A 21303-nucleotide genomic window follows, 5' to 3' on the forward strand; every position below is an offset into this window, starting at 1 on the left:
TATGAAAAATGCTTATTGTAACTTGTAAAGGACAAGTTGTGCTTCTTCATATATTTTGCAGCGTCTATCCAGACTCATAGATATCCTGTTATATGACTATGTGTTTCTAAAATTACTAATAATAACATTCTTCATCATTGACATCTATTGTTCAGTGCAATATTTATTTGTGGAATTTATACAAATATCATATTTTCAGGCATATCCTTGAATTTACTTGAGGTACCAGGCTATCATCTGTCTTTAATCCCTAGATTTTTACCATTATTATTTACCAAATTCACTTTATACTTTGTGTTTAAAGTAGTAGTATTATTGTTATTTTTATTATATCTTTGTTTTTACTTGCATATACAATCTTTAAATATCTACTGTTTAGCGATACTAAACATATATGCATATGTGTATATATTTATATAACATGTGTGTATTAATGCCATAAACAAGCTATAGTGATTTACTGTAAATACTGAATGTTATAAACTGAATATTTGGTGCCACAGTCCTGACAAATGAGCGTGCACAGCTGCATGTCTCACCTGGATTACTGCTCACACACGGTGGCTGCAGCTTTACGATACCATAGGGACAGTGGATGAAGCATGCACGCAAGCACGCACGCACACACACACACACACACACACACACACACACACACACACACACACACACACACACACACACACACACACACACACACACACACACACACACACACACACACACACACACACATTCAGGATGCTTCAGAGCAGATAATCCAAAACTGCCCTGTGGGGCTGAAGCCTTGAAGGCAGTGTAGTGTAAACAATAGTAGTATAGTCTGATAACAGTTTGTCAGTTAACTGTTAGAGATTAGCAGACCCAGGACAGACCCTTGTCGTCTGCATCTCCGCTTTTTTCCACTATACATAGTGTGAATATGTGAGAGTGGATGTGTGTTCATGTGAGACCCTGTTTATAATCATTTATATTTGTGTGTCCAGGGGTTATGACATACAAAAACAATCTTTTTCTTAAGGAGCTGTTGTTTTAATGTGCTACTGTCTATATGATAATGGCCTTACGTTCAAATTATTTTGGGGAAAATTCATTAGGTAAAGAAGTCTCGTTTTGGACACTTTGGTGTTCTTTACTCTGGTGCAAATGTCAGCTTTGCAGGAACAGCATCTCATATCCTTGTGTGTGTTGCAGGGAAGAGGTTACTGTATGGTGGGCTGCACGGTGGTGCCGCACAGCAAAAATGTTCTCAGTTCAAATCATGATCTAAGAGTATAGTTGAAGAGGCTTGTTGGGAGGAATTTTATTCTGAAATCACAGTACAGGATGCAACTTGCTGTGCCTCCCCTCAAATTATGACCGTATGTGCTGGAAGTGCACTGCCCACAGATGAGGCCAGACGGAGAGATAGTGGACACTGCGTCTTGTGACGGGATGTAAGAGAGCACAGAGGAACAGTGTCTGGTGATCAAACATACGACACAAACTCAGATAGAGTGTGTGCAGCACTGTGCAGTGTGTGAATCATTAAAATAACTTACCATAAATGTTAAACTCATCGAGAGCCCTCGTTCACACACTTGCACGAATCACTTAACATTGCTCACATGGACACCTTGATGTGCTGCTAACACTACACAGGCACTATGAGTGAAATATATGTCAAAGCCATTTCTGGGGGACCTCTCAGCTCAGTGTTTGTAGGTCATAGGCTGAGCTTTGCACGGCAACAAATGTGCACATTATCGTCATGCATGTACATTAGGGACCGTGTTCTCATGCCTGCATGTACGGGATGCATGCAACATATGTTGAAAAATGGGGCTATAATTTGTTCTGCACCAGTGAGCCAATCTGAGAACAACGGAGGAGCCAACAGATGCCATGATACTGTCGGATTAAGAAATGGTATATGAACAGCTAATGCTCCCACAAGCACATGAAACTGAAACAGTACATTGACGTGATAATGAGCTGTATCAGGTCCAAAAGCTGTTACTTCAGAGAGGGACTGTGGAACAATGCTGGAACGTGGAGATTTTAACTTCAGGGTTCCCAAGGGGTCTGAAAAATGTAATAATCTGATTTCTAGGCCTTAAAAAAGTATAAATTCACGAAAATATTATAGGTCTTAAAGATATTTTAGTATGGGTCTTAATCAGGTAAATGTTTGCAGCATGCAAAGTTTGTTAGGTTGTAGTTCTTGCTCAATGATATAGATATTAAATCCTTGTAATAAAACTAGAAACATGACTCACGTGGAGCTGATAACTACAAAAAGCTTCAGAATTTTGGAAATTACACTCGGCTTGGCTGTGGGAAAGATTTCTGTCTCCTGCCTGAGAGATAACATTTTGTTTCCAGGGTGTATCATCTCATTCTTTTCAAATATGGGGGAGCGTAAGTAATTCTGGGACTGTGATATTACTTCACATCTGTCATACTTGATGTTGGTCTTATATTTAATTTATTATGATCTTCAAAAGTCTTATATTAAACTTGCAGAAAACCATGAACTTGCACGTGCTGTAGGATATGTAGTCATTTGCTACATCTCTGAATGAAACATATAAACGGAGCCACTGTGTGTTATTACTGGGACTCATCTGTAGCATGGAATTCATTAGTACAAGTTTACTGCGCTCACTAATCAGAGTTGGCGCTCCTCTGCTCAGCGTACATGCCACAGCACAGACAGGGCCTGGCCTCAAAATGGATGAAAATCAGCAACAGGCTTGGAAATGCTAAGTGTTTTTATTACTCACGTGTCTATTTTTAGCCTCATTGTATAGCTGGAATGAGCAGTGGAAAGAACACAGGGGCAGAAACTGGCTGCGAAGCGGATCACTGAACGGCTGGAGGGAGGCCATGAATTTAAACACTTGGCTTTCTTGGGTTTCTCTACTTTTTACGATGCTTCCGTCAAGGGATTAACTGGCTGAGTAAATGGCTGTTTTGAGTGTTCAGGGTATTAAAACGCTGGAATGAACTTAATTCACCTTCTAAAATGTCCCTGCACCTTCACAGCCTGAATGGAGGCGTCTGTCCTGAATGAGCCCCTCCCCAACCAAACGCGTGTCGTGTTCGCAGGTACAGACGCCAGAAAATGTGCAGAGGTGTTTTTGTTTGGTGTCCTGTGAGGTTTCCTTTACCACATTTCCTGTGTAAGTGTGGTGATAACCCCTCTGCGTGTCGATCAGCACTCTTCTCTCCGCTTGGCCGTGGGAAAAGTTGAGTGGGAAAGGCCTTTCCTTTAATTCTTCTATTCTTTTTAGCCTGAACGTGAGTGTATCCGCTAAAATAACAATTAGTATCTGACTGCAACACTGATGTTTTGACTGCATGGGCTGTATGATGAATACACACAAGTTGGCTGTCTGATTGGTTTTCTTTTGCAATGAAATATCTCCCTTAAGCCTCTTTCAGACATGCACTGAACTCTGGATAATCTTTAGACATTCTCTGGAGGGGCTGTATGTGAGAAAGGTCTACGTCAGAGGCTCCAGACTTACTGCAGAGATTCTCCTGCAAGCGCCCTAGTAAGAACTCCAGAAAATGTCTGAATGGGCCCACAGCAGGAGATTCTCTGCAGGATTTACTGCATGGTGCATGGTGATGACAATTCTCAGGATCTTGAATCTCCTGCTCCATTGTTTATGTGGGAAATGCATATTATGGAGAAAGTCCAGACCCAATTCTGCAGACAGTCTCCAGAGTTCATGTATGAAAACGACATTAGAGAGATATTTTGTGATTTTTTTTCCTCTACATTAAAAAAAATCATCTAAGTTATTTAACGTCTGCTGGTGTCACCACAGCAGACATGAAACCCAGCCTCTGGTGGCTTTCGAAAAAGCCTGAATCAACACACCGTACTGTGGGCGCTGTTTTTTTGGCAGTTAGGATTGTAGTTCTGAGGAGGATTAGTTACTAAGAGGGGGAAGTTGGTGTGATTAAGGTACAGTCTTTGTTGTGGCTGTAGTGGAGTGTGTGGGAGGACATCAGATAGTCACTTTGGGGCGAGCGGGAGCTTCTCTCCAGCTATGTACTTCAACATGGGGCGGCTGGCTGGCTGAAAGAAAGTGGCTGGTGCTGAATGGCTTGACAGCTATGAAGCAGAGCTCAGACAGCTGTTTCTCTCTGCATCTGCATGCTTCAACTGTCTAATGTCACCCTGGAGATGTGCTTCAAGTGTAGAGTTCAACATATTAGAGCTGAAATGATTAGTCTATTAGTTGATCAGCAGAGAATTCATCAGCAGCTACTCTGGTGATTGATTAAGTGTGTGAGTAATTGACAAGAAAAAAAAAGACTAAAAGTCACTGTGTGAATATATTTCATATTTGAGTTCTGAACTGTTATTTTGGGTGGGTTTGAATCCTGTGTTGCTTGTTCTCCCTGTATCTGCATGGGTTTTGTCTGGGGACTCTGGCTTCCACCCACAGTCCAAAGACATGCAGATCGGGGTTAGGTTGATTGGTGACTCTAAATCGACTGTAAGTGTGAATTCGAGTGTGAATGGTTATTGGCCCTGCGATACGCTGGAGACCTGTCAAGGGTGCCGCCTCTCGCCCAATGTCAGCTGGGATTGACTCCAGCTAACTTCTGTTAGCTACCATTGTGTGTGTGGTAACATCTTTCATTGATTATTGCTGTTGCAGTATCCAACAACAACAAAAACCAGTTGTGTCATGCTGTGTTATGTTTTATTATGTTCCAGACTTTTTGAATATGGCATCAGCTGCTCGCAGTAGTTAGTGTTCAGCTGCATTGCCATGACTATTGTTTTAAAAATAAAAAATGACCAATACCAATAGAGCTAATGTATATGTGTATCTAAATCTTTTTAAAAACCTTCGCTTGCATGTGAACATGTGCTATTTACATGTTTTATTCAGATAACAGGAGAAAGAATACCCCCCCGGTATAAAAACAGCTGGTTGGATTTAACTCTTCCAAATGCCCCACAGCATCTCAGTAGCCTGAAAGCAACGCGAGCAACGGTTTAGGCAAAATTGTCTCTCATGTGTGTCGACACAGATGCCAAAAAATGTGCTAAAATTTACTCTTTACAATCTCGCTGGTTGACCCGGCAGACTGGCTGTGTTGTTTATAGGCTTAAGGGAAGATTTTGCAAGAACAGAAATTAATTTTGACTGCCAAGATTATGGGTTTTGTGGTGCAACAGTAGAAGATTATACATACAGAACATTATACCACATTCAGCAGGACAAATACACAAACACAGACACTGCTGGCAAATGATGTACAGCGTCTGAGCTGGTAACAAACTGCGCTATTTAAGTGTTGGGACTACATATGGACCTGATTAAGAGAGAGACTGGGGAGGCTTCCCGACGTGTTCCCATCTCCATGGCAGTGTGTGCCTGTGAGTAAGCGGAAAACGAGAAATTGTAGCTCGCTGTGAGAAAGACAACATCTCCTCTGTTGTGAATAGAGGTACGCTTTGCCCGGAGTTATTGCTTGGAGCTGTCAAGAGGGGAAGGTCTTTAAGCGCGAGACAGAGAGCAGATGGGAGACAAAAGGCTCAGCAAATTAAATGAGCGGGAGACAGGGAGGAACACAGACTGACATTTAGGCCAGTGGAGATGTACTGCGTTCGAGTAATCCACACCTAATTTCAGTTGGAGGGAGAGCTCAGAGAAAACAGGGTCCAGCTGACCATACAGACAGAATTGGGGAGGGGGGGTTGGTTTAGAGAAGCTTCAGAGTAGACGTGTGTTTCTTGGCTTCCTGGAACTGAAGAATCACACCAACGCCCAGCTCATTCTCACCTTAATAAAATGTCCTGGCACTCTGTCATTTCATTTCCTGCATTTTTTCTCGGATGAAGAGTATATTTTCTCTTCTTGTGTGAGGCCAGAACTGCTTTTAATGGAAAGGGTTTGATCCAGTAGGACAAGGGACAGGGTTGAGATTGAACATGATCCCTCTTTAAGGAACTGTCGCGGACATGGAGCCAATACGAAGAGAGAACAATCACACGAACGTTGTGGGTGGTTTCTGTAGATTCTCTGATCAAAGGTTGCTTTGCTCTGATTGTGAATGGGATCATGGTGCTCCGCCAAAGTCAGTGTTTTTGCAGGCAGGCGCACAACCATTACAGGAACATCCTGGACAAGCAGGCCGGAGGCCGCCACACAGCTGCTCACTGAAAATGTTGAAGCTTGTGCCAGTCTTCCAGATTTTCCATTTTCCCGCTGGTATCTGCGCATTGTCAGCATGTACACAGATATCAGAACCTATTTGCTCTTGTTCATTGTTGTGCATAGAATAACAAGCACCTAATACAGATATTGGAATTCCTCCCAAGCAAGATATCTATCACAATGATGGAGGTGAGTGTGTTTATATCAGAGAAACCATCGCTTTCGTTCAGCTTCCTGTCAATCACCTGACACCTTCAGGAAGCAGCAGAGGTGTCTGTCAGCAAATAATCCCACCGTCCTTTCAAAATGTATTTTCCCTTCCATGTCTTCCCCTTATCTGCTGAACCTTTTGCATAATTTTCCTTCAACGTCAAACTTCTTGAAAAAAGAAGAATCAACAAACTAGTGGTGCTTGAAAGACGTTGAATGTAAATTAAAGTCACCTCGAGCGCTAATGTTGGCAAATTAGCTGAATTTAAAAGGGAATTAAACACAATTTTGTATCTAGTTTGACTTGTTAAAGAATCTCTTACACCTCACATAAAAACACATTTACTTTACAGTCGACATTCCAGGGACATTCAAGTTAAATAAAAGACTATTACACCAGTATTTGGCCTCCTTTTGCTAATTTCTTAGATATTTCTAGCACCGTGAGACAATAGAAGTTATATCAAACTGGAGGTTTTTACAGCTTCCCTGGAATTTGTGTCTAAAACCTGGGATCTGTTGCGACGAGTGAACATTGAGCTATTTGGGCCGCACTCAGCCTGTGAAAGCCCCTCATCCTGCCTGGATGCCAGAAGAAACAGCATCCATCCAGCTCATTCTCAGGCCCATCAAATCATCAGATTATAGTTACTTTGGCCACCAGCATATGGCAGATGAAGCCCCTCAGATCTTACACGCCGTGTTCATCGAATCAAATGTTGACATAGCGCTGATGCTGAGCAGATGTGTCGTATAAGGAGGACATGGTACACAGACCACCTCCTATGCAACCACACACTCGCACAAATGCACTCACTCAGCAGGAGGTCCCTCCCCAAAACTGCAGATTAACCAGAGCAATCAGTGTGAGGGCTCTTCAGCTCCCCAAGCCCCAGTTTCTCCTCGTGATCCTAGAGGTAGTTAAAAATTCAAAGCGATATTAGCTCCCCGAACGGGTCTTCTCACGCAAAGGGCAGGATTGTTGTTCCTGAATTATTACTGAACAGACTGTGGCATGGCGCACTAAACACAGAAATGCATAGAGTCTGAATGGAATAATTCAATCAACAGCAAAAACGGGCAACAGCTATGGAGAATCTAATATAATTTTTCAAGCAAAATTGCAAATTATTGTCTATTTCTATGTCTGTATCAAACGCAATCATAAACTAAATTGGTCAAAGAAGAATTTCTCTCTGACACTTCATGGACCTGACAGCAAATATATTAATTTAAGGGATGATCAATAGTCATTACAATAATGGTAATTGCATGTTTTCGGCTGCAGTTTGAAGAAAGAATAACAAGAGTTATATTAGATATTTGTCATGATTCATTTTGTCAATTGGACATTAACATGTTTACGATTGAATTTGAGAATAGGAGGGAGTTGATGAAAAGGTCTCAGCTGTGTCACTTGACGCTCATTGTCACATAGAAGCTTCACCAGACTATCTGCTGATATTGTCACATTATTTTACCACTGATGCAAAGTAGGTTAAAGTCAAGCAGCGACTGGTTGGTTATACATCTGTGTATATGCTGTTATACATCCGTATCAGGCTTAAAGAGCGGCGGGGAGGGTGACTCTGTGGGATTACTGCCAGCTGGCCTCGGTGTGTACGCGCTCGTGTGCGGTTCTATCCACATGTCTGTCTGTGTCTGTCTGTATAACCCCGTCTGTAATTCAGAGCGTGTCTTCGTCTACAGCTGAGGGATTGGGGGTTTCGGGCTTCACATTAGAGTTTGGATCCAGAGGAAGTTTCCCTCTGCCCTTCCTGCTTCCTCGCATGTGTTCCATTGTGCTGCAGGGTAACAGGGTTATCTTTTTTTAAAGCTCATCCACTTTAAACGACATCACAGTGGGTAAAGTCGCAAGTTTAAAGCCAGTGGATCTGCACAAATCCTCTCACACACACGGGTTGGTGAAAACTAGGACCGCAGCCAGTGTTAAGTGAGCGTGGGATTTTCACTCTGAGCTCCATGAGTACCTCGCTGCTTTTCCTGCACAACCACTGTTAACACTGGAAGTAGGAATGTCCTCAAATCAGCTCTCAAGGCCTGGAAAATAATTTTTTCTCTCTCTTATGATGTGGCTTCTATTGTTCGCTCCCAAAATAAACATAGTACAAGTTATGAAACTCATGCAGACTGGTGATGGTAAGTGCGTGCCAAAGCGTCCCTGCATTAGTTTAAGTGGCGTTAAAGCCTTTGGTTTGAGTGGGTGGTCAGGGACAGTTGTTAGTTTTGGGTGTGAAGAGCGGCAGAGGATTTACTCCTAAAAGTAGATTTTGAGGGATTTCGTTTGTAGGGGTGGGGGGGAATTACTGGAGCTTCTTTTTTCTGTGGTGCACATGTTGGAGTTTAAACCCTTTGGACTCTCTCAACCCTCCACTCAATACAAGGGGTTTCTGAGCTCTCATATTAGAAGTCACAGAGATTCAAATGTATTCCAAGTCCAGTTTTCTGCACATTTAGCTCTCACACAAATGTAGCTGCCCCACTATTGGACGATGCAACCCTCGGTCTTCTGTTTACTACGAAGCAATGACTCACACCATAATTGATTTCTGTAGATTTTCAATCAAGCGTGGCTGTGTTTGGTTTGAACCAATCTTCACATAGTGCCCGACTCCAGCCCCACGGTTCCCTCTGTGCCTGTTAAAGACACTAAACTCATTTCCTGACTCAATCAAAGCAGGTCAGAGGGGGAGTGTGTTAATAATGTAATTGGTGGACCACCTCTGTAGAGGACCCCCATCACTAAACAAGATTATCTAATGGAACAGACACAGACATTAAAGTCCTGTCTCCTTTCAAATATGTAATTTGAAATATACTTTATATTGTAGTAGACCCAGAAACAGAAAAATGGATTAGAGGATAATAGCAATGTTTTGTTGTTAGTGGTGGTGGGCTTTTATTAAAGGTTGCATCCTTTCTGTTTCATTAGATTAGTAATGAATGATTGTAATCATGCACTGCATTGTTGCTTTCAGTGGATGTTTCCATTAGCTAATGCATGGCCTCAGGCAAACAGAAAACACGAAGCTGCTGTGTGCACATTATCTTCCTCTGGGCAAAATATAATGGCGCTCTCTAATGATTATTATGTTCAATATTATATTTTGTAATATGTTTTGATTATTGATCAACTGGCCAGTCTATGAAATGATGAAAAAAAAAAAATGCCTATTACCTATGACCCAAAACAGATGTTAATATTTTCAAATTATTTGTTTGGTCCAATAAACAGTTCAGATATTCAGTCCTTATCCAAAGATAGCTGGAATCATTTTTCTTTTTCTATTACTATTAACATGAATGAGTCTGCAGTCATGCAAGCAGCTCTATATTAAAGTATAGGAGTGATTGTGATGTGGAGCTGTGGTATCGAGGTCCCGCAGACCTGCAAGCTTGACCAATCACTAGTCAGTCTCATCTGTCACTCTCTCTCTCTGTTTTTATTGCATCAAAAAACCAATAACTAAGACCATCCTTAATATTTGGTTTGGTCCATGTCCAACCATTAACATGGAGGAGGCAGGGTTTTATTCTATTCTTCAGCTAGCCACCAGGTGGTGATCAAGATGACTTGGCTTCAGTTTTGGGAGCTGTCATGTCTTCCATCTTTGTATAGTCTATGGTACAGCCAGTAGCTAGTTAGTTTAGCTTATAATGACTGCAAACAATAAATTAACCTGTTGATTAGTGACCTTCAGAGGTGCTGACAAACTAGCTGCTTCCCCATTGTCACTCATTCTAAGCTAAAATTGCGGCTGACTGTAGCCTTTAATATTAAAGGTATGTGTTCTCATCAAACTATTTTTTTAAAATACAAGAATTTCCCAAAATGTCAAACAAATGCATTAAGTTTTGACCCTTAAATCCCAGCAGGTTACGAGGTTAGTGAGTGCTGATATCCTGCAGAACAGATGGACGAACACAAGTTCCCATTTCTATTTTATTCCACTTGTATTTAGGCCAAAAACAGCTGAAAACATTCCTCCAGTAGAAGTTTTGAGGTATTGTAAAACAACATGGAAACATTTTAGGAGCACTAATTGTCTTTAACTCCACATTCACAGCACTATTTAGCCAGAGGTTAGCAGCGCTAATTAACGTCTTTATTTTCATACTTTACACCCCACTCTGTTGTCTATTAAAAACACAGCCAGAATCCCTCTGCTGTTTTCTTCCACCATTTACCTGCCCCTCATCGCAGCGCTCCAGAATTACATAACTAGGTCAGGAAGTGCCTTTTTGTCTCATTGTTAATTTGAAAATGATCTACAACAGCAGTTGGTGCCCCCTGAACGCAACTCTTTATACAAGCTGTTGAATTAAAAGTGGGACGAATGCTTCCTCTTGAGCCCAGTGACCTTCTTTTACTTTAATTGGCGCAGATTCCCGCCTGCGAGGCAACATAACAAGTGATGTTTTTATATCTCTCCTTGCAGAGATACACGCTTTCTGCCTCTAAGCTGGCTTAATGACACGAGATTGAACAGGCTCTCTGTGCGTCAGAAAGATGGAGACGACGGAGAGATAAAGCAAGTGTGTGGGGGGAGAGAGAGAGAGAGAAAGAGAATGGAATAAAGATTGAAAAACAAGATTGAGACAGAAAGACGGAGAGAGAAAGATGGTTCGGAGCACCCAGTGGAGAGCGAGTCGTCCTCCCTGCTTGCAGACGTTTGCCAGGACGTGTAAAAACTTCATGGGAATTCAGGGATCTAGGCCATGTTAAAGTACATGTAATTAAAGAAAACTTGTTCTTATTAGCAGAATTCCACACGTGAGCCAGATAGAGGAGGAGAGAAACCCTTTTAATTGGAATAATAAAGATCCCCCAGCTCCTTTCATTCTCCGGTTAATTAACACGCAGGCCCCAGATATGTGTTAATGAAGCAGAACAAGGTGAAAACTGTCTAATCCCGTCACTTCACTGTATGTGGGAGGATGAATCTTCAGTCTCTGCTGTGAACTCCTAAAGAACTCGCTTGGACTAGATTGGATTCGGGGCTCGCTTCGGTTTTGTCTCCTCTTTTGCAATCCTATTACTTGCACTGTGATCTTTAGCTTTTTCTGTTCCATTTTGTTTTGTCGTGCATGACGCAGAGAGCCCTGACGGAATGAGTGAAGCAAGCTGCGTACAAATGAGACTTAAGGTCTGCTGTGTTTTCTCCATCTTGTGTTACAGTTCCTGAGGATCTGTCCCTGGAGGAAAGGGATGAGCTGTCAAACATCCGACGCCGGAAGAGGGAGCTGCTTGATGATATTGAGGTGTGTGGACATACAGTATGAGCATATAGTAGAGGAGATATTAGAGCGCTATCTCAGAAAGGTTCCGACCATTAGTGGTGCAAAACTAGGAAACCTTTGAAAATATGAAGACACATTTATACTTTATTTGAGCTTTAAATTTTTCTGCAGCAGGATAGGTCTATTTGCATGCTGAACATAATGCAAATTGACCCACAGATTATCTTTGCACACTCAACTTGCTCCATTAAAAGTGCCACACCTCACACCATGAAGCTGCTCTGACCTTTACCCCGCTTTAACCTAAGAAAGGACTGTTTCACTCTTTTCTGTCAGAGGTTGAAGTTCGAGATCGCAGAGGTCATGACGGAGATCGAGCAGCTGACGTGTGTCGGAGAGAGGTGAGTTCCCGAAGTCAAGGTTTACCGCAAGGATTTTTAAATATTACTTTAGATCCATGATATTTTGTGTGAATTGTATAAATGATTTGTGTCTTTATATGATCGTCTGAAAGCTGTTTCAGAGTCCTCAACTCTTTAGCAGCAATAAATATGTTGGGGGGCAATATAATTAAAATTAAAACCTTTTTTCCATCTTAATTCATCCCAAAGTGATCTACCATATGTTATATAGAATTTAAAAAATGTGACTATAAGAGTCTTTGACCTCTCCAGCCTTAATTAACACACATTGGTTTTCACTCTTAGTCGTAATAGCATCCAGTAGAATTACGGCTCATAGTCGACTCACTGTTTTCTTAGTTGTCAAAGACGGTTAGATGACCATGGTGCTTTCTGTAGTGAATGACTGCATCCTGGGAAGAAGGTTGAAGAATGCTGGACCTTGCTGGATGTGTGTTTGGATTAAATCAACCTGTGACCCCCGGCTACATCTCAACACATGCAAAGTTTGGTCATGGTCGGTCGTGATGCTATTGTGAAGACAAAATGTGTCCAGAGACAGACAGTCATTTAACCTCAGTGGCACACTCACACAGACTCACACAGACTCAAAAGGTGAAAGTAATTTAACAAACAATGACAGTCAATATACAACGTGTGTCACTGTAAATCAATAAAGTGAGTTCTCCATAGGTCTCCTAAGGTCATTCGACTCATCTGTCACTTTATCACCCATCTGCATTGCAGATATTAAAACTCTACACGCAGCGTTTCCTCAGTTTGTGTCTGTGTGCGCATGTTTTTATCATCTTAGATTCAAGCATGAGCATGCAGGCAGGAAATAATCTCCTCAGTGATTATTATAAATAAAATGTAATTGTTGTGTTTGACAGTCAGGTACTTCAGTGGTGCTTGGGGTCTGAATGATTATATTATGCTAAAATAAAATAAATAAATGGATTTGCGTTTTTGTGTCGCAGCAAAACATCCCAGAGAAACAAACAGATCGCCATGGGTCGGAAGAAATTCAACATGGACCCAAAGAAAGTACGTTTTTTTCCCTAAATTTTACATCCCTGTACCAGCCTCATATTTTCACTATAAATCATCACAGCCTTCAGTGTCTCTGTAGCCTTAGAATTAATGACTCTTTTGTCCTCTTCCTCTCCAGGGAATCCAGTTCCTGCTGGAGAACGACCTTCTGCAGCACACTCCCGAAGACATCGCCCAGTTCCTCTACAAAGGCGAGGGCCTCAACAAGACTGTGATCGGAGACTACTTAGGGGAACGGTAAGACAGAGCATCAGTCAGGCTGAGGCAGGAAGCCCTGCTCTCTTCTGATTTACACCCCCCTCTGTGATTAGAGAGAGGAATTATGGGCTAGATTAATTGATTAAAAAAGGAGAACATAATTGCACCCTCCCACCCCTCAACATGAATCTTTGAGGACGTGCGTGTGTCTTGTCGTAGTTTATCCACGTGAACTTCTAACTGGTAATAAAAGGGTCAAGCTGTCCCTCAGACTGAATCAATCAATGAGCCCACGATAAGAGTCGAGTAACTTCTGCTGCAACAACTCTCGGATTTTAAATTCGACTTATCTTGATATTCAACGTTTCTGGACTGGAAGCTTTCTGGTCTCATTTCTAGTTTGACCAATCACATTTGAGCAGGTTTTGGGAGCATGTGGAGAGCAAACGAGGTGGAACATATTGACTGAAATACATCGTTTATCGTCTTTTTAATTTTTAGCCGGCTCAGTAATTTACACTCAGTAATTATCACTTATTAAGATTACACAGAGAGGGGAAGTGGGTGGTGGGGGTCATGGAGGTGCAAGGCTACTAATGGAAGGGAGGCTCAGACAGTGGAAGTGACTTAAAGGAAGATAGATGTATGGATGGAGGAGAGAGAGAGATGGATAGATAGAAAGCTATATGGTTGCGTCCCTTTTTATTGTTTCTTTGTAACACCCTTGTTATATATATCTATATATATATAGATCTATATATATATAGATATTTTTTTTTTTTAAATATTTTTTATTTCACATTTACAAACGGCAGGCCAATTGCAATAACCTTGTTTAATCCTCATAGGAAATAATTTGTTTCATTAGGCTGCAGACAATAGTTCAGTCATAAACACTCAGAGGAGAAAGAAAAAAGTCAAATAACCAGAGAATGTTATTGCAAGTTTGTTGTTTGTCCCTTTGTAAGCCAGCACTCTCTGTACTCTTCTCAACGTTTCCACAGAAAACATAAAACCCTAAGCCTGAGAAGTCCTGCTTTAGTTTGAACTATACCCAATACAAAGAAGATACAAGATCATGGACCTTGACGTAACACAAACATAATCAGAGAAGCACTTACCGCAGCCTGAGAGCGGCTGTTGATTTTTCCGCCTAAACCCCTCTGATACCTAAACAAACCTCGGAGGAAAACAGAACCGCTGTAGTTTTTGTTTTAAGTTGTTTTTCCATCAGTCACACACAGTTTCCTTCACATCGGTGTGGAGAAACATTCAGCACTGGCCAGCTGTTTAAATTGCTTCCAGACCCGCTCAGCATAAGGTATGAATAAGGCCAGAAACACGACAGGAATGCTGGAGAAAAAGGAATTCACGTTGAGAAATGCTTTCATGGGGGAAATATGTTTTTCTTCTGGGTTCACGTTGTGTTCGGGGATATCCTGAATAGTTTTCTTTTTTTTTTTTTTTTAAATAGCCTTTTAATAGCCCAACAGAAATGGATTGTTTTCTCATTTTCCCTTTTCTCCACCAGAGATGACTTCAACATCAAGGTGCTGCAGGCCTTTGTGGAGCTGCACGAGTTTGCAGACCTCAACCTCGTACAAGCTCTACGGTCAGCGGAGTGACTAACCCAAATACAACATTAACAGCAGTGGCATCATGTGCACCCTGACACCTTCCCTTTCTTCTCCTTGTTTTTTGTAGGCAGTTTCTTTGGAGTTTCCGTTTGCCAGGCGAAGCCCAGAAGATCGACCGAATGATGGAGGCGTTTGCCTCACGATACTGTCAGTGCAACCCCGGGGTCTTCCAGTCAACAGGTCAGACTACTAGCTATTGTTAATGCTTCATGAAACCTTTTTTAGCAGCCTGTCAGACGCCTGTCAGACATGAACTCCTACATTGATTTGGAACTGGATGTTTTATCATTTATATACAAATCAATAGTTTTTTCTCACTAGAACAGTCAATGATAACGTCTCCCTTACTTTCAGCTTTTTAATCGATTTATGCATTTTTCCATTATTCATCCATTATTTAGCTACTTCTACCATGTTTGTATGACTTTTAACTAACATTTAGATAACATTTCAATTATCCAAAATCACTAGTGATTCCGCTGCTTTGTACTGCTCCCGGAACATTTGATGAGAATTATCCATATGTACCATAATGCATTGCGCTCACACTGAATTAAAGAAAAATGTGAGGAGTGAACCAGAGCTTTTTGCACATTGTGCAACTGTAAGTGCATTTCTGTTGAAATTTCAACTCTCACATTTTGACTGAAAACTTAAAAAGCAGTAAGAAAAAGTTTAAAATAAGAACAGACATTCAGGTACAATTAAAAATTGTCATTATGCCAGATTAAATATGAGAGTAGTGAAAGTTTTGGTACATATTCCTGGTTGGTAGAGGTGTCCAGGCTGTCGTCTATATTTATATGAGCGATGTGTGTCAGTGCTCTGAACAACACTCCAGCCTAATATACCAGCAGAGATACGGCCTGAGAGTCTATAATAGGATCCACTGAGTGATGGCCTGTTTTTAATGTGTTTCAATCATTAAACCATAAGAGTTACTGTAACTAAGGTTCAATGAGGATTAACCAGATTACAATTTCCAGTTCACTGCATGAGTCCAGAGTAAACAACCACCAACAAACAAGGGACATCCATAATTCAGGAGGACTCAACCTGGCTAAGTGATCTGCGTCTCGTGTTAAACAAAGCCTGCAACTACAACAGACAGTGAATAATTCAAGAGGTTCAGAGCAAACTATTGTGCGCACAGCTTTGAGGGTTTGTGTGTGTGTGTTTCTGTGGAGGCTCCACGGAACCTGCTTAAGAAAGAGGTTGAGTAAATTCAGATGCTATGAAATAACTTGACGGTATATGGTGGTAAAGTTACACACAAGGCGGTTATTTTTACTTATTATAGAATTATGATATTTAATATATCCAGCATGAAAGCCTCACTGTTTCTCACATAGTCCACGTTTCTTCCAGCTACAGTAGATCCAAGTTAGACTTTATGAATGTGTGTGCCTCCTTTCCTCAGTGATCCCATAATGCATCATGCACAATCTGCACATAAGCAGGCGTGTGTGTGAGACAGTTGCTGTGGGTGCATTGCAGAGCACCGAAACAGAACCATGTGTGTGGCAGTAACCGCACACTGAGCCAATAAAAAACATTAAATAATCGCGGATCTTTAATTACAAAGGTCATGAAAGCTCAGTTTCCGCTCCGCACTTCATCATGATCATTAAATTTTGAATACACTGACATTCCTCTAGCAGATACCACCACCTCATGGCCCGTAGAACACTCTTTCTTTTTTAATAAAGAGTCTGTGTAAGCCGGCAGACAATAAGCAGCGCAGGACAGCCAGGACCAAAGTGTGTCAGTGTGAGGAGACAGACAGAGTGGAATGAATGATTCATTTACAGGCAGTCACTGGCCCGTGTGAGTCTGAACATTAACACACAGTAGAGAGACTGCAGCCCTGCACCCCCACCCCTCACACACACACACACACACACACACACACACACACACACACACACACACACACACACACACACACACACACACACACACACACACACACAATATATATATATATAATGTTCACTATAAGAAATGCAAAATAAAAACTTCATGCAAAATAGACTGGAGTTATCTTATCTTATATTTTCATGTGTTAAATAAATCACGTAAGATTATGGTATTATTATCAAAGAATACAGTAACTAACTTTTCAGTAGAGTGCATACCCCTTATGAATGGGTATTTGATTTCACTGGATCAGGATTTTTATTTACATCTGAACCAAAGTGCACGTACCCATAAGTACAAACATGCAGGATTTTTCTATCATCAGGATCCAAGAATTCAATTCTGAAAAAGGCTGTATCCTGGATCCGCACCAAAATTGAATGGGTTGCTCTTTGGATCACACCCCTACCCTCATAATTTCATGGAAATCGGTTGAATAATTTTTGCATAATCCTGCTAACAAACAAAAAAACACAGACGAAAACATAACCTCCTTCTTAGTTATGTATGTCATGGTGAATTTGTCCTATTTTTATATTGGTGTCTATTTCCCCCTTTTTCATTGTTACTGTTAATACCAGTATTCAGTATTATGTGTAACAATGTGAGCACAGGTTAGGTCGCGTGTAACAAAGACACAGATTTATTGAGATACAAGTGTAAGTGGGGTCTCAGAACCCATTTATTTCTCCTCCTGTCGCTCTCAGATACCTGCTACGTCTTGTCGTTTGCGATCATCATGCTGAACACCAGCCTACATAACCCCAACGTCAGAGACAAGCCCCCTGTGGAGCGCTTTATCTCCATGAACAGAGGCATTAATGAAGGAGGAGATCTGCCAGAAGAGCTTCTCAGGGTGAGTATTTGCCTGTAATGAGTGTGTGTGTGTGTGTGTGGTGGGGGGAGACTGATCTCCGTGACCGCTCTGTTATACCAACTCTACACGAATGAGGCTTTTCCTTCACTGTACCCCCATTTGATTAATGTTTTCCCTCCCCTATCTGCAGAACCTTTACGACAGCATCAAAAACGAGCCCTTCAAAATCCCAGAGGATGATGGGAACGATCTGACGCACACATTCTTCAACCCCGACAGAGAAGGCTGGCTCTTAAAGCTCGGTACGTTCACACACAACTGTCAAAGCAATTGTTGATTAAAGTCAGGATAGCCATGATTCATTCTTTGTGTCTTTGTGTATGTGACTTGTTAATGATGAGCTTGAAGGTGGCCATGTTTGAGGTGGTTTGGGCAACAACAAATTGCTTTGACCCATTATTACTAACAGGAAATGATGCAACGTATATGCTGACAGAAATCATGAGCTGATGCTAACTTCACCCATTTAATATTTAGCATTTAAACAAACTTTTGTTACATCAGAGTTAATCATAGCATAATCCATCCATCTATTGTCTTCCACTTATCTGGGCTCCAAGCTAGCCAGCCAAGTAGGGTACTGCAGACATCCCTCTCCCTAGCCACTTCTTCTTGGGCAATCCCAAGGTGTTACCTGGTCTCATGGGATATTTAGTTATAATGAGGGTTCTATGTCTACCTCCTGTTGGGCGTGCCTGGTAAACCTCCCACGGAAGGCTCCTGACTAGATGCCCGAACCACCTTAGCTCTCCCTTTTCAACGAATGGTCTGAATTCCTCACCCTATCTCTAAGGCTGAGCCCAGCCATCTGATAATAGCATTAGTTTTGAACCAAAAATAATAATTTCAATGAGTTGCATTTCAATAGAACCACTGAAATCTTTCCATCCATCTCCGTTCAAGCGTTGTTGTCTCTCTCTCTCTCTCTCTCTCTCTCATGGTGATTTTTTGTGCTTGCTGTCTTATTCTGTTGGTTTTTTTGTACCTCACTCCCTTTCTAACCTTTCGCCCTTTCAACCCTGTGTTTTGTTCTTTCGCTCTGTTCTGTTGCGGCTGTTCCTTCTTAAATCTCTGTATCAGGAGGTAGGTACACTCCTTCCTCCTCTGTCCTCTGTCCTCCTGGTTCATCTCAAACTGGCATTGGCTGCCATTAACCCTGTAGCACACCAGGCTCATCTAAGTTGAATCAGAGCTATTACTGGTTAAATAAGTTACTGCAATATGAAGTGATGGGTTATTTTATTCAAAAGTGAGGTGAGTTGAAGGTCAGTGATCTCTCTCATTCTGCATGAGGACCGGCTGCATTCCTCTTTTGGCTCCGGAGGAGGCTGGATGACGCTCAGGGCTCGTCTCAGTTGGTATACACCCAAAACGCCATATTTATCACAAGAAGAAGCCTTGGCATAAAAGATAATGATGCAACTCATCAAAACTCTCTGCCATTTGCTTTGTACTGAACTTTTTTATCTGAAGTGCACATTGTGAAATAGTCTTTGGAGAGCTCCTTCATGGTTCATCTACTTTACAGGTGCTTTTAAGATCACTTCCATATTGGTCAAGATTGAACTTAGGCTTCTTTAACGTAATAGTGTGGGAATACTTTATTTGCTTTTTCACTGACCTGCCTTTAGCAGCCAGTTAACTTTGCACAAAGACTGGAAACCATAGACAACAGATAAAGATGTCTCTCTGCCACCTGCTATCAGGAAATTAAGCCAATATTTCCACAACGCCCTCATCTTGGGCATTTGGAGCCAGATAAATCTACCATTAGTGCCTGTAAATTTTACAAATTAATACTTTGCTACTTACCCATTGAATTCTTTTTGCTATGCTACGCTAACCCACAATGTTACATTCATAAATTGTGCACAGACATAAGAATGGTACTGAATTTACCTTTTCAGTTAATTCTCGAAAAGAAAAAAAACCAAACATATTTCCTTATATGCTGTACTTTATACCATCTACATGACAACCCTTAAAGCATTAAGTAGTTTTCTACATGTAGTGGTATTGCTCTGATGAAATTGACTTTACCTTCCTTTTAGATTCCCTGAAAGTTCCCATTGGTCAGCTGAACAGGCCAGGTCATGCATCGTACCATTAGAGACCGCCCTGTGCGACATACAGCTCCTGAGCAGCTATTTGCCAGAACATGCAGTCATGCTCGAGCTTTGGTGAATGGTCTGCTTGAATCTGCGCTGTGGGAATGCGTACGAACCGCTGCGTTACCGGTCATGCAGTGAAATAAAAGAGACCATGGCCCCTTTTCCATTTCTGCCCCTCTGTCCCTGACTTACAAGCCTCCATACCTCCCACTGCTGCTTCACTAAGCCCTTCTCTCTTTCTATTTTGCTCTTGGTTCCACTAGCTGCACTTTCCAGATCCTTCTAGATTCAGTTTTTTCCCATTAGTGTTAATTTTAGCTCCGTACAGCTGCACTGCTGAAGCTCACATAACACCTTCACCAAGATTGAGCCTGCCGCTATGCCTGAATCCATCATCATCCAGCATGATAATAAAATTCAATCACTTAGATGCTCCTAGAATGTATCTCAGAGAGTCTACTAAATGTGGAGGGTGGTCACAAAGACATAGAACATTCTGGTGAGCCATGCTTGTTCTCTGAGACAAAGTAAAGCAACAAAGACAGATAAAGATCTCAAATCAAAGCAAATTCCTCAAATGTACCATCTAAACAACATTTATATATTAGACACACGGCCAGTCAGTGTAAAATATTGTGGCTGTTATGCCTCGCAGGCCTTGAGATCACAGCCCAGCCAAGGAGCAACTTGAATTATTCCCTGGGAAATCTGCAAAAAATGATTAACAAGTTCCTGAATCCCCCCCTTTGTCCAGATCTGCACCTAAACTTGGGGTCTTTGTTGGCCCATGTCCCATCCTTCCACCAATTTTCAAGCAAATCCGTTCTGTAGTTTTTGTGTAATCCTGCTGAACCACAAAAAAAACAACCAACCAATAGAAATCCAAATTAAATATCAGGATTAAAATTAAAATTTGGCTAAAGGGAATTAAGAGCTCTCCAGGCGGCATTATGACTGACTGTAGTAGAATAAGACCTACATACCGTACTTACCAAACAAGAGGAAACAAACGTGCTTACTTCAGTTCAGCGGTTGAAAATGCTGTGGCTGCATCTTAAGGTAAACATCTCTCATAAATAATATACTGTAAATGCTGGATTTGACCCTCGGTAGAAGTATAGAATGAAAATCTGGGTCAGGTGAACATTACATATTGATTACATCAGTAACGGCTGCTTTCTGCGCCTTCTGTAAAGTCAGCAAACGTGTTATTATGCTGCACATGCCGCTGACTGTACATTGACATCAGCCACATTAAGTTGTTTTGATTACATAGGTTAATTGCTTCACCGATGGTGTAATAAAGAGAAAATCCACTAATCCTAATAATCCACTTGTGTCTGATGAGTGAGGCAGATGGAGAGTTTTTGTGTCTTGTAATGAAAATCTCTTCAGACGACATTCAGATATTTAACTGTAGAATAATCTGTTCAGACAGTGAGTGATTCGAACTCCCTGCGTAAG

General features: G+C 41.4%; 1 protein-coding gene across 1 annotated transcript in view; it reads left to right on the plus strand.

Annotated features, from left to right (window-relative positions):
* Positions 1-21303, plus strand: part of cyth3a (cytohesin 3a) — a 29821-nt gene that overhangs the window by 992 nt on the left and 7526 nt on the right. Inside the window, exons 2-9 of the mRNA XM_069517716.1 lie at positions 11581-11663; positions 11979-12043; positions 13024-13090; positions 13215-13333; positions 14826-14906; positions 14999-15111; positions 17559-17707; positions 17859-17970. Of these exons, the coding sequence (XP_069373817.1) occupies positions 11581-11663; positions 11979-12043; positions 13024-13090; positions 13215-13333; positions 14826-14906; positions 14999-15111; positions 17559-17707; positions 17859-17970 (789 nt within the window). The remainder of the gene's footprint in view (positions 1-11580; positions 11664-11978; positions 12044-13023; positions 13091-13214; positions 13334-14825; positions 14907-14998; positions 15112-17558; positions 17708-17858; positions 17971-21303) is intronic.

This window comes from Paralichthys olivaceus, chromosome 21, assembly GCF_024713975.1.
Source record: "Paralichthys olivaceus isolate ysfri-2021 chromosome 21, ASM2471397v2, whole genome shotgun sequence".
In the NCBI taxonomy this organism is placed as follows: domain Eukaryota; kingdom Metazoa; phylum Chordata; class Actinopteri; order Pleuronectiformes; family Paralichthyidae; genus Paralichthys; species Paralichthys olivaceus.